The 14,826-nt window shown below is 34.7% G+C and overlaps 1 protein-coding gene across 1 annotated transcript in view; it reads left to right on the forward strand.

Annotated features, from left to right (window-relative positions):
• Positions 1 to 616: 616 nt before the first annotated feature.
• Positions 617 to 14,826, forward strand: part of LOC140329763 (probable cation-transporting ATPase 13A4) — a 30,914-nt gene continuing 16,704 nt past the window's right edge. The window contains exons 1-7 of the mRNA XM_072410153.1: positions 617 to 679; positions 7,818 to 7,991; positions 8,162 to 8,305; positions 11,455 to 11,525; positions 12,619 to 12,699; positions 13,602 to 13,671; positions 13,757 to 13,891. Coding sequence (XP_072266254.1) covers positions 617 to 679; positions 7,818 to 7,991; positions 8,162 to 8,305; positions 11,455 to 11,525; positions 12,619 to 12,699; positions 13,602 to 13,671; positions 13,757 to 13,891 — 738 coding nt within the window. The remainder of the gene's footprint in view (positions 680 to 7,817; positions 7,992 to 8,161; positions 8,306 to 11,454; positions 11,526 to 12,618; positions 12,700 to 13,601; positions 13,672 to 13,756; positions 13,892 to 14,826) is intronic.

A 14,826-nucleotide genomic window follows, 5' to 3' on the forward strand; every position in this document is an offset into this window, starting at 1 on the left:
ATATTTACAATAGACTGACAGAAACTGATGCCAAGTTACAGGTGACTGCTGCCATTCTGTGTCAGAAGTGTACACTAAAGGAATTTATTTCCACTGAAGAAAAAGAACTAGAGTTTAATCATTATACCTGGCCTGTTTGTATGATCAAGAAAAGCCACGGACACTGGTCATACTTTCACTAAGCAGTCATCTTTCTTTAACACTAAGAAACAATTGCAGCTTCCTTGGAAATTATTTGACAGTTGCACCATTATGACAAAATGAACCCCAACATCTGAAAACCCACTGTAACACAGTTTACAGTTATTTGCACACATATGTACACAAGGTATTGTACTGGTGCTATGTACATGTCTAGAACATGTGATACAGTGGCTGGGTAGGTACATCTTTCGCATTAACTGTAAAATAAACACCTTTGTTAGGGAAGTGACTTTCGCAATCCACATAGATGCAATAGATCTGTAGCGAGGCATTCCTTAGAATTAATTAAAGAGGTGTGCACAATACATAGGAAGATAAAGAAAAATAGTCACTGGATGAGGTTATAAATAGGAAACTTCATCCTTTTCACTGTCTGGATTTTCATTGTTTGAGGCAACATCTATCCTGAAAGATGAAGTCAAAATTCCCTGAAGACCACCATGCAATTATTAATAAGGGGGAAGAGAATGAAATGGTGAGTTTCTCTGCCACCTTATCTTATTCTTTGCTGCAAAAAGTTATGTATTATTTAACAATATTTGCAAATGGACCAATTTAAAAAATACATGGAAAGAATGATTTAACATTTTTCATACAATTTTTAATAAATACATAATAAAACAAATACAGAATGGGGGCAATTATAAAAATGATATAAAACAGTTTTCTCAAATGTTTAAACATTTTTTGGTTTACTTTTCTTATATAATTCAAATTATGAATATTGCTCAGAAATATGTAGGTATATTGAATTACAATACATTGTATGCTTGGTAAATACATGCCCTATCCCCTATAAGCCATTGCATTATTAGGTAAAATGTATGTACTAAATAAACGGCTACATCAATGTAAATAAAGAGTTATTGAAATAAATTATACATGCTGCTTGGTTTTCAGGTAAAATTGTCTTTAATTGCTGACTAGCTTATTTCCCAGTAATTTAGCAGTAGGCTAACAAGTATAGTCAGTACTATGCTATAGTTTTCAGAAAAAAGGTAGTTGGAATTAAAAAAGGAGAGGCAAAAAATGATCTTCAACTTAACAGGGAGAATATCATTTCTGTTCTGGGTACAGTCAATAAAGCACTAGACCAGTGTTTACTGAACTGGTATTCACTGATATACTGGTACACCTAAAGCAGTATTTAAGGTTCACACATACTCAATGTTCACATAGTGACTGAACAGTGCAGTGTTCATTTCCATTTCTTCTAGCATGTGCAAAATGTTTTTTTTTAATTATTTAGTAGGCAACATGGATTGTGTTAGTGACATAGTATTAATACTTGCCCAAGCACCATAGGCTCTGAACACCTAACTGCCTGACATCAATTGTTATATATACTGAAAGTGCTCAATATTATCTAAATAGGTCCAGTAGTTCAGTACACCAGTGTGCTTGATAAGAATGTGAGGCCATCTGTCACAAAGTTAATATCTTTGGCAACGGTATTGAAATTAGGTCAGGTATTGAAAGGAATATTCCAGTTATATTGCAACCTAAAGGTTTATACACTTTACCAAATCTATTTGGAGACTGGTGACAGGGTTTGCAATTACCTACTGGGATTGTTCCCACTAGTTCAAATCTTTGATGTATTGAGCCTGATTTAATAAAGCTCTCCAAGGCTGGAGACACTTTTATCAGTGACGATGGGTGATCCAGCAAACCTGGAACATTGTTCCAGGTCTTTTATGTTTAATAGCAAACTATGAATCTGTGCTACCTCTATGGCTCGTTTTGGTCAGCAAAGGATTTAAGGCTGAAGGGCTGCTACCCTTCTCATGTAGATTGTAATAGTGCAACATCTTTTAGATTTGGATTAAAGATACATGAATTTGGCATAGGAGTTAGCTGCAGATTCCAATCTTGATGTGCAGAATCACACATTGGTGTGCTTTGAGACTTCTTTTAGCATCAAATAGTCAAATTTTGCTGAGTTGGCTATTCCTGGCCAAACTGTCTTTCATTTGAAATCTACACCATTTGTAGAATATTTTCCAGTGGAATCATTGATTTTAAATAGTCATTCAGAGGACCTTAGAGAGCTTTTGTAATATTGGCAAGATGACACCACACATTTTAATAGTGAAGAGAACACCAGTCAGTTAAGTGTTCAAAGTTTATATAAGACAGGTTCCACCAGCATACTCCTTACGTAATATTGGCACCTAATCTAGAAAACCTGATTTTAAATTCATGCATTTGTTACAGTGGGTAAAGTTTTCTTCACCTGACAAATCTGCATTTTTAAAAATGTAGATTATGAAATCGAAATTTCCCACAATAGACATCAAGGAAAGTGGATATTTACTTTGTTACAGTGCTGCTAGGCTACCAACTGATGCTGTAATTTCTGCTTTACCTTGTGTCTGTTAACATTCTATACTGTGTTTCTCAGCTATAGTTACTCCAGAGGTTGCTTGGGGTTCCGTAGGAAATTTGTGCCTCTCAGGTCAGCTCAATGATCTTTTTGGGTATCTATAATGGTGACATTTTTACTGGCCAGCAATGTAAGAGGCATTCTTTCCAAAGACAACCTTGCTAATATACTGAGTACCATAGATATTGTAATTATAGTGGAGATTCTTTAAGGACTTGAAAGTTAATCTAAGGGTTCACCCATGTTAAAAATATTGAGAAAGGCTGGTCTGTACATATGTGTTATACACACTTCTAAGCAGCACATTGTGTCCCTATCCCTGAAACTGTTGTTTGCCTCTAGTCCTTATACATTTTGGTATCAACAGTTCTGAATTTGTGTCCCTGTCACTGTCGTCAATGCACTGTATTTATATATAACAACTACTGATCATTGGCAGTCAAGTGTACAATTTAGGAGTAAACATCTTTTTATTGTTTAGTCTATTCTTTACTAATTAAACATGAAATATGATTTATCAGTTACTGGTAATTATAGCTTACTGTATCCAGTGTATGAACAAATTGTTGTGAATGATTTAGGAACTAGCAGTGGATTTTGTTGTCGAACTCTAAATCAAGGTTTGCCAGCAATGGTTGCATAACTTTACCAGCAAATCTGATGTGTATAGTGAAATTGTAAAGTAGACACCTTTGAACTTTGCCCCCTGTTTTGGAATCCCTCACATCGCTATACTACATACAGTCCTGTACTATATTTGTTAGAGTAACACCTTATAAAAACTCTACTACCTCCTTTATAGGGTTAAGACTGCAATGGGGTGGGAATTCTGGTGCCATAAACAGCCTAAATGTCAAAAGTATGATGTGTAAGTGCATACAAATGTGGGGTTGCTGTGGGTTTACCTTCTTTTCTTCAATGACAAAAGGACTTTTTCACAAATTGGATCAGCATTATAGGCTTTTATTCATATAGTTATATTTATTTTATCTAACATGTTTTATCTTTGTTGCTGTGTATATAACATTGCATTACAACAATGACTTGTTTGAACAGCAATTTATCTCTGTGGTCTGCAGACCAGCATTTTAGATAGCGCTAAAAAAAGAAAGAAAAGGGTTTAATCACCATGTTTGCTTCTGCCTTCCCCGAAACTGCTAAGCAAAGAGCGTTATGAATCATAGTGTTATCAACCAATAATGTACAATGTATTGTTTTATTATTGTTTTCAAACTAAAATGTTATCTGGCCATACCAAAAATAAAGAAAACTGGTAACCATGTAACAAAAAACACAGAACTCCTATTCTTAACTGTAAGAATTTCTGCAATGAATCAAAAGAATTTGAAAGTAAGGCCAAAGAAAGCGTACATAAGAGTGAAGCACTTGCAATAAATCCAAACAACAAAGACTTGAAGGACATGCATATCAAAAGGTGACAGCTTCCAAATGACATAGATAGAACAATTGTTGGACCTAACACCTTATAATTACCACAGTACTCCCTTTACCACATTTACATAACATATAATGATCTATAATCCCATACATATTGGAAGGAATATTACACAAAATGTATTATATACACTTATCTTATACACAAAGGTGTATTAGCTTGAAACAAAACCTTGAAGTGAGGCTACCGCCAGGAGAACTGGGAGAGCTTTGGGTTTTTGGGGGAATAAAAAAAGCATTTACTTACCCTTGCCTTGCAGGCTTCTCCTCTGTGCCTGACCCTGCAGCCTTTTGGTGAAATTGCTCAGTGAGGTAGTTGCGGATTCTGACATTATCACCTAAAATTCAGGAGTCACCTAAAAGTAAAGAAACCGAGGGACTGCCCATAACCTTAAGTGTCAGGTGAAAGAAGAGCATGATGATGAAATGAAGTAAGTAGATTGTAAGCTCTTCGGGGCAGGCTCCTCTCCTTCTGTGTCACTGTATTCGTCTGTCATTTGCAACTCCTATTTATTGTACAGCGCTACGTAATATGTTGGCTCTATATAAATCCTGTTTATTATTATTATTAATATTAATAATAATAATAATAATAAAAGCAAGTCCTTCTCTTGGTTTCCATGAGAAGAATGCAGTGGGGTGGTAGCCATACTCCAAGGATAGCCTCTTCATATTCCTGAAATAACCCTTTCAACATAAAGTGATGGAGAGAGTGCACATGCAGAAAGTGTTGCAAGCACAGGAAGTGAGTTATGCCGTTCTGTTACACTTTTTGTCTCATGACTCCATAATTTGCAGTTCTTTATGCCTCTCTACTACTTAGGACCTCATGTCTCTTTACTACATGTAGTATCTTACCCACGCCTCCCTATTAAACACATTACCTGATTTATGCCTCTCTGTTACCTGTAGTACCTTATACCCAATGGGTTACATGCTTTAACACAAAAGAAGACTATTTTAGCCACATGACTGTCATCTTTTTGAACTCATCTCAAAATAACTCTATAACTCTAAGTGTTATAATGCATACTGTAATCTTATCCTCTTTGCAGTGTGGTTCTTCCACTAGAGGAGGAAAAGCAACAGTGCTAGCAGAAACAACTTATCTCTTCCAGGAACTGCACTGCACCCACAATCGCAGCCATGTGTAAATGTGTACACAAGGTGGTTTCCAACTGCTCCAATTCAGCTTAATGGGAGCTGTGGGGAGTGCTGTTAAGCCTACAGTAGAACATTATGGTCAACCACAAGTCTGAAATAGTCATTAGTACAGAGAACATACAGTGTTTGATGCTGTCAGAACGCCAAGCACTAGAAACCTGCAGTGGTAATGTGACCAAACCTATAAGTATTAAACAGAGGGAAACTTGGCTTAAACCTAAATGCCAAAAAATCCTGCTTTTTCACTTCCTTCTTATCCTTCATTTTAAACCTAAATGCGACAATACATTGAATATTTGCAAACCACATAATTGCCTGTCAAAAACAAACCAAACTACATACAAATGTCAAAATTTGAGGGAAGAAAAATCAGGGAAATCAGATATTTCATGATACAGGGTAACCGACAGCATACAAGTCAGGGAGAGGGTCACAAAAAGTACAGGTTTGTATTTTACAGAGAAAATATTGAGGCAAATCATTTTCCAGTAGCCAGCTTGAGTTGCCAATGTACTGATGGAACTTGAAAATAAACCAATATTTTTTCCCCCTCAAAATACCACTAGAAAAAGTATTTTTGTATACACGAGTAACACCCAATGATGTGTCCTGGAACTAAATTTGTCTCTGGATTGACAAGTTAGAGCTGTCAAAGACAAGCTGTTAGTAACACTTAAGATGAAAACACAGCTCTATTCAATGATGGCCAATAATAATGCACATAAGATCATTTTACAGCAAATGACCCATCATACCCAACTCAAAAGTATAAAATATTTTTCCCTGTGAAAACAGGGGAAAAGATATATATATCTAGCTCACATGATCTCACTTTTTTCCCTTTAGGTAAAATGTTTTAAAATAATACACTATTTTATTGGCATTTTTCATTAACATTGATGGCTGCATTTTGTGCCATAGGTTTATACTCGAGTCAAATATTTTTCTTAATTTTTTTCAGGAAAAGGTAGGTATTTTTGGGTTATTTTCACTTGATAGGAGGGAGGGGGCGGTTAGCATGACTTGCAGAGGAAATCTTTTGCTAAACACAGCTGAAGTTGTGGGTAATCTTAGAGGGGTGAGCTTTTTTGTAGCCTCTTGTAACTCTTTAATGACCAAGACAAACTCTGCAGCTGTTTCTCATTGCATATCAAAGGGCAGCTTGCTCCAGAAGTTAATGAATGTCTGGGCTCCATAAAGTTTTTATTTTTTTATTTTTTGCTTTGTTTTTTATTAACTCACAGTGAGGATTTTATACAGTAACTGACACCATGCTGCCTAATAATATGTTGAGACAAACTTCTGTCCTAATTACATTTATTAAAATAGAGTACCTGTTCTGACTTACATACAAATTCAACTTGAGAAAAAACCTACAGTCCCTATCTCATATTTAACCTGGGGACTACCTGTACATGCTTCACCTAACTTGCCACATGCCTCTCTCACTCATAGTTTCTTGTGCTTTCTTATACATACAATGTCTAATTTCTATAGTATAATTATTATCTTTCACTTACAATGTTTCTCATATGTATTGAATAAATTACCTCATTTCTCTCTACAACAAACACTGCCTCCTTCTGGTCTGTTACAAACAATGCCTTGAACCTCTATGCCACTTGCAGGGCCTTACACTTCCATCATACCTTAAGTAAATGCTTATTTCATGCATCTCCATTAGATGCAATGCCAATGTCATAGTATATCTGTCCTATATGATCAATGCTTAGTAGTAGTTACTGAATTTACAAAGGCTAGGTTGAATGCTTCTAAAATGAAAATATAATAAAATCAATATGTAAAACATGCTTATAGGTAGATATTTTAAGAACTGTGCTCCATGAAAAAGAGGCCAAAAATACAATCATATTATGTGATCTCTGTATAATGTACCCAAGATTAAAAAGTGCAATATGAGTGCATGTCTCTGTAAATGCATTATTATTCAGGCAGGCAGACTAATACATTACATAATTGTGAATACATCTAACAGAGTTTGTATAGTTAGTTTGAACCTTGAGTGGGCAATTGTGATATATAGTTAGGATGTAAAAACAATATCCAAAAAAGTATTGCCACAGTTCAGAGCCTCTGCCAGTAACTTCCCTTGGAGGGAGATTATATTCCTATTTTACTGACACTACTATGCTTTAATTTATTCTGTCAACGTGTATATAAGCATTTGATGACTGTATATCTGATGATGATAAAGAAATTGTATATACCGGAAAATTCACTTGCTTCCTAATATATCCCAGTTTTATTGGTTGTCACAATGTTATTTACTTCACTGGTATGGTTTTAATGTTTTGGCTGATTAATGTAAATTCAGCTTACTATCCAGTTGGCCTCTTTCTTAGTTTAAAAACCACCGTCTCTGTAATCTGAGACAGTTTTTATGTTAAATTATGCTAACAATTAGAAGCTGGTAATTTTTTTCTTTTCTAAAAGCTAATTATTGTATGTGTATGAATGGATATAAGTACTGTTTGACACAGTTACATGTTACTTTTGTTATATTTATGATTGTTGCTGAATTTGGTATTGCTATGAATTAAATATTTTTTTTGTACTTCTACTTCTACTACTTGTATTTTGACAATAGGAAATATTTGGCTATAGAGTGAGTATCCCCTTCATTATCCTGTGCGTGATTGGTTACTTTGTATCTGGAGGAATTCTTCTTTTGCTCTTTTATTGGAAGCCAGAGTGGAGTGTGTGGTCAAACTGTGTTCGTTCCTCTTTGGAAAAAGCCAATGTGGTTTTACTTAGAACAACTGTAAGTATTTTCTCCCATTTTCATGTGCAACAGTACAATGTGCTTTGTAGCACTGCAATCTATCAAAGGCTTTTTACTCTGCTAAATTTTAAATTTCCCAAGTAGAGAAATGTTTAGTTGGGAGGCCAGTCATTGGAAATTTTACACCATCTGAATTCCCACTATTTTAGGATACAAAGAAGAAATACACTAGGAAAAAGGTACGCTGGATTACCCTAGATGAATATAAGGATTTACTGAGTGGGTCACCATGTTCCGTCATATCTGATGAAAACTCCATAGTAAATAGAGCTATCAGAAGACCAGATCTAAAAGTAAGTTACAGTGTGATCTTTCAATATCATACTAAAAATAGCAGATTAGCCACGAATAAAGTTAGTAGCACTAATCATTTTTAAACTGCAATAAAAGATATAATTATAAAAAAGATCAGTTCACTTGTAGGGTTGGTCATATTATTGCCTACTAACTCTAAACCAAGAGAACAGAAACCTTTAAAAATACCATAAAGTTTTTCTTTATACTATCAAAGGAGATAGCTTTAAATATAACTTATTTGTATGTATTATTTGAAATTGTATGTTGTTTTGAGAACAAAGAAAAAAAGATTATGTTTGATTGTTTCTCTATTTCTCTGCAACTGTTCAAAATAAATGACAGTTGATTATAGTAAAGCGTGGCCAGTCTGGTGTGGTTTGTATTTTTAAGGGATCTGGGTGGATTAGAAACAATTGTGTATTTGTGCATTTGTAATTTTATCTAATGCATATGCAACACAAAAACATGCCAGAAAATACCTTTTCTTTATTTCAAAGGTACAAATTATGACTGTTTTTTTAAGATCTAACAAAAAGATTTAACCAAATCTTATATAACAGTGTTGCTCACTTTGATGAGTATAATTGTGACAGGAGACTGGTTATAGCTTTATAGCTTTATCCTGGCTTAAACTAACATGAACTGAAAATCTTGGCATAACATGAGCAGGTAATAGGAGTCTCATTGTTTGCCAGCAAGTTAACCTTAAATTACCTTGATAGAATAATGCAACACTTTAGAAAGATGACTGCCCAGATTGTATCCAATCATTATTACAGTATACAGTAAAGTAAACTTATGAACAATTAGATTCATAGGTGAGATTACAGTATCCAGTTGGGTATTAAGCAGGATAAGATATTCCTTAATAAAACATCATTATTAAATGTTACTTGTGCATACAATTTAAATTCAAATACATGTATAAAGCACTGAATTTAGAATTCACTGAAACATTCTCTGGTGGTAAATCCTCCAAGTCCATGGTTTTCAGTGGCACTAGTACATGTGTTTAGCAGGGTGCTAATTCACAAAAGGATGCTTCCCAAATTTAAAATTTTTATAGAAATACACGTACTCTTGGTCAATATAAAAATGCTGAAAAGGTAAAAACGTTTCAATAAATATGGAGATGATTAGTACAAAAGGTGTAACAAATAATGCAGTAAATAAAGTGTGAAGTTAGGGGGATTAGCACATCGCAGAACACTGAGGGGTCTTTTCAAAGTGTGTTTATTGAGGGACAAGCATAACTCAAACAGCTTCAATTCAGCATAACAAAACAAAAGCAGCTTAATCCAGTTGAAAAAAAGGCTTACTTCAGCAAATAGGTTCCTACCGTCCAAGTGGTCACCCCATGATTGGACCTAGTACTTACAAGTATCAAATGTTGCAGTTTTCTTTATGCCCTAAAACAGCATGGAGCTACCCAGTCCTGCTCCTTTCAGCTTTCTTTCTGCACTCATATTGAGACGGGGACTCATAATGCCCCACCCTGACAGCCCCAGACATACCTGGCAGTTGAGTCGGAATTCCTGGACTGTACTGCAGTGAGATAGGAAGATCCACCCTGATCCTTTCCTCCAATCCAAATGTCCGAGCCCTATAACCGCTTAATAAAAATGGCCACAGAAGGTCACCAAACCAAATTCCCAGACTCATGACCATGACCTAAAGAAGGAAGGAATGTCTGTACAGAGTGCAAAATACTAGCAGACATTAACCTAGCAGATGATTCAAAAGCCAATGTGTGAATAAGTAAGGTTCAAATCAAACTGAAATTTCAAACAAAATATACCCCCTTTTTTGAGGGAGACTTTATTTTTATGTCTGCATTCTGTCTATTTATACCACAAACTCTCCTGGACCAGCCTAGCATGTGACATAACAGGAAGCGACAACAAATTCTGTCAATTCCAGTATGATAAGGGTCATTGCCAGCCGCAGGCCCATCAAATCTGTCCACTATACTGCCAGCCCTAATATGGCTGCTGCACAATAAAATAGAGGGTCCCATCAGAATAAATTGGAATAAAATACTATTAAGAACAAACATGTAAATGTTAGTTTTTATATATTTTTGCATGGCAGTTAATTTGCTTTTAAATGCACTGACACAAACAAACATCAGTTTCTGTTTCCAGTCCTTTGCACCAAAGACATATTAAAAATTGTATCAAAAAGATGTAACTCTTATTTTCATATTAAAACATTTTTAAAAATTGTGTAAAAATTGCAAGCACAAGGGCAATGTTTTTGATTAACTCAAGGCCATGCACATCTCCATTACAGCTTGTCTATATATGTTAAGGTTATGTTCAGATCTATGGTAAAAATTGCTGGGTTTACCTTACACAAATGTCAGGTGTTTGCCAATAAATACCCAGAAGTGGTAACAGGTGGTAACTGCTAGGTGCTTGAACACTTTTTTTTAAGACTTTTATATAGATGTATGTAATTTTTTAAGTGGTAGGAGCAGTAAAACACTCTTGAACAAAATCTGTACAATGCAGTTAGAATTTACTGACCTTTGCCTTGGTGTAAGTGAAATACATGCAGTAAATGATGAGCGAAGCATCTATCAGTAGTGTTTTTTTTGCAAAAAGAATCAATTGTTCCCTTTTTAGCTCGTACCTTAAAGCTCAAAGTACAAAGAAAAATAATGTTCGCAATCACTGCACTCACATTGTAGATTTCCTCCCTTGTAGCTACTAGTATACTTATTCTGGGTTGAATAAGTACTTTGCATAGAAAGCTGTAATACCAGAAGGTGCAGCCCAGAAAAATGTATAATCATGTGCTACAACATGATTGTTTTTATTTTGATTGAAAACCTCTATTTTAAGAAAGACCTGACAAAGTTAAACAATAGCTAGTAAAAAGCTGATGGCTAGTAATGCATGCCTATGGTAGTGTGTTTTATTACTCTCTGTATTGCTAGCGTATTGTACTTCTCCCCAGTATGTAGTACCAAAGACATTTTATAGACCTGTTATATATTATTATATATCACAAATATAAATCCATGGATCTCACACTTACCCATACATTTTGCCCTCATTTAAAATGATTGGTCAGTTTTTGTCACTTTTTCATGCAGGTGACAAGAATTGTACAGCTTTAAAATGAAAATGTCTCTTTACAGGTGAAATTCATTCGGGTACAGAAGATTCGATATGTATGGGACACCTATAAAAAAGAATTTCAGAAAATTGGGTACGTTTAGGAACATGTGAAGAATAGATCTTACTTTTAAAATCATCTATTCAAAAAAGACTTTGTAAAATGCATAGGTGCTCATAACTTACAGTCTATAAAAGAACTGTTGAAAGTCTTAAAAAAAAAAATTCTAACAAATATATTATAGACAAATGGTCCAAACTGTTTCCTTTTTTTGCAATGAATTTTGTTTTTCCTAAAACAGTTTCTTATTCTTTAATTTAAAAAATCAAAGTGGATAAAAAGCAGACTAAAGTAACCATAGGGTCTTCCTTAAGGCAACTTACGCAGTTACACCTAATTTCTAATGCCCCGTGGTATATGATGTTATAGCTCCATTCACACAAATTAAAAATGACAAACTTATTCACAGGCTACATCAGGATCTTGTGAAATCCTAATGATGTCAAATATTGAGATGGATCCTCAGCTGCACAGGATGGAAAAGTAGTTCTGAAGAGGGACTCATCCAGTCTCTGTTGGGCAACATTGTGACGTGATCAGATCCTTAATGGATTCACTTCCTTATATGTTGGAGAGTGATAATCTGCTGTACAATGTGTCTATAAAGATCTACCTAATATGTTAGGGATTGATACTCTGCTTGTACTTCATAGTCTTCTATGAGCAATTCTATGCCTGTATTACATAGCCCTCCTTACTGTTTAGACACTCATTTTGTTGTACCCATACAATTTATTTCAGCAGCATGAGCAAGTATACTGTTTGACTTGCTTTTTTGACTCTCGTAGTCTCGTGGGACTGATATCTTTGCTTATTGTTGTGGGATTCTGCCACTAAATTTGGATTTATAGTAATTGGATTATTAAATGATCTATTGACTTAATACACTCAGAAATGATTTTGTAGATATATTTAAATAAATCTTTAAAAAATAAATCTAATGTGTGGTTTAAGAGAGTTTAATTATGGATCATTTAAAAAATGCATTTTGAAGTTTTTGTTTTTTGAAAAGTTTGTATTCAGTATTGTGTTAATTCATTACTAATTTTCAAACAGAAATAAATGCACAGAAGTGCTTGTTTGCATATATTATACAGTGTATATTAATCTGCCTGTGGAATTACAGAACCTTGGAGGATGAACATTCCTGCCATAGCCTACATTCAAAGTATGGATCAGGGCTAATTAAAGAGGAGCAGGACATCAGGTAAGCATGGTTTTACTATTTGCCTATTTTACAATATATTATGGACACCTTTGTCTATTGGGCTACAGTAAAACAGTATTATAGCTGTGTTTATTGGCTAAAAACACAGCAATAGTTGAAAAAAGTAATTCATATAATTAGGAAACTCTCATAATGACATATACCACCACTCAATAAGTCAATTCAGCCTTCGAGTCTTCCATGTGCAGCCAGATTGGCTGTCACTTGTGACATTTTTGAGTAGCACCAGACAGTTCTGTCGAACCTTCCTTGAGGAATCAGTAAATAGGTTGATTTTTGATTCACAGCTTTTACCCTGATGAGACTGGTGCTGGGGGCATCAAGGTGTACTCTTTTGCCCTTGGACAGAAAATAAATGGACATCAATTAAATGATCACATGATCATTGTCACTATTTGATACTTGTATTGGTGGGGCCCAAAGTAGATGAATAAAAGTGTTGCCGTCAAATTGTAATTTTTAGAAAAACTGTAATTTTATGTATTACATTTGCATAGTGCATTCTATTTATTTAAGGATTAAGTGCATTTTTTATATTTGTTTTCTTGTGTTCAATAATAAACTAATTTACAAAAAAGGATTCAAATTTAAAATACTTTGGACTAATATTTGAATATTTTTTTTTAAGATAATCCTTGTGATAGCAAAAGAAGGGTTTGGGGGGAATAGGAAATTGTCCTTTAAAGAAATGTTATACTTTTTGCTGTGCTAGAGAGAAAAAAACAGAAATTGTATTGGCTGCATCACAGTAGTTTTTAATCAGTTCCATTCATCAACCTCACAAGATTTTGTGGTTCAGCATATACTAGTTTAAGGTGTATTTATAAATTTCAGAGTATTAATTAGCATGGATTTATTCTTTTATTTTTGCCCATCTATAGAAGATTAGTGTGTGGACATAACACTATTGAAGTTGAAGTTGCACCACTCTGGAAATTATTCATCAATAAGGTGTGTACACATGGGTGTTCATGTTCATTTTAGTGATGTTCCTGTTTTGCCTGGTTATACATCTATGATTTTTTTTTTTGCACAGGTGTTTAATTTATTCTATGTGTACCAATTCTTCACTGTGGTCCTGTGGCTGGCCGAGGGGTATCTGGGTTACGCCATTGCAATCCTTCTCCTATGTATCTGCACTATCACCTTATCTCTTATGGAGCTCAGACAGGTAAATGTTATCAGGTTTTATGTTCCCAGCAGTACAGAGGCAATAAAAAGCAGGAATACAATAGAAAATAGTTCTATCTGGTCTTACAACAGGCTCATATTTGTGAAAAAGACAATAAAAAGGTTTATTGAAATGGAAATGTCACACAGCTTTTTTAAACAGAAGGCATGGAAAGGAGTGGTAATAAAACAGTCATTGGTCAAACAAGTAAATAGGCATGTTTTTGAAGCTTATCACTGTCGTTTAGGTTGTGTTTATACCTATGACAATTTACTCAAAACAGCTTTCAATGTTCATTGGATTGTAACTCACCCCTGTGCACTAACATCCCCAAGAATTGGGTGTACTTCAAGAGCAATGTCCTTTTCAAATCTATGGTCTTTATTGTGCTGGAACTGGTAGCTTGGCACAAAATGCCTACAAATATGATTCCTTATTTCTGTATTTGAAGGAAACTTGTCATATGGAAAACATGGAGGCTACACTTGTTGATATCACTTTCTAAAGATGCCAGTTGACTGGCTGTCATGCCTGATGGAAACATTTTCTGACTTATCCATGTCTGCCCTGACCTGTATACTTGGTATAGGTCATTGACTAAGAAAATATTGTTATCTAAGCTTTAGAATACAACCAGATAACTAACATTTTCAGAAGGTGATCTGCAATAGCAGCCACTTCATTTCTCATGTAATTGACAGATTAAGTGTCATCTTTTCAATGCTATAAAAAACCTTATTATTTACCTACTTGTTCACATGGATGGTTGTTAAGCAGTTAGGTTATTGTTTTACCTAACCCAGATGCCTCCAACCCTTTTGTTTGTTTCATTGACAGTACCACCACCCTGCTTTTGCCAGATAACTATCCGTGTGAACAAGATCATTGATTTTTGAAACAATTAGAATTTACATTTTTTCCCCTTGGTATCCTTT

This window comes from Pyxicephalus adspersus, chromosome 4 (assembly GCF_032062135.1).
Source record: "Pyxicephalus adspersus chromosome 4, UCB_Pads_2.0, whole genome shotgun sequence".
NCBI classification, from domain to species: domain Eukaryota; kingdom Metazoa; phylum Chordata; class Amphibia; order Anura; family Pyxicephalidae; genus Pyxicephalus; species Pyxicephalus adspersus.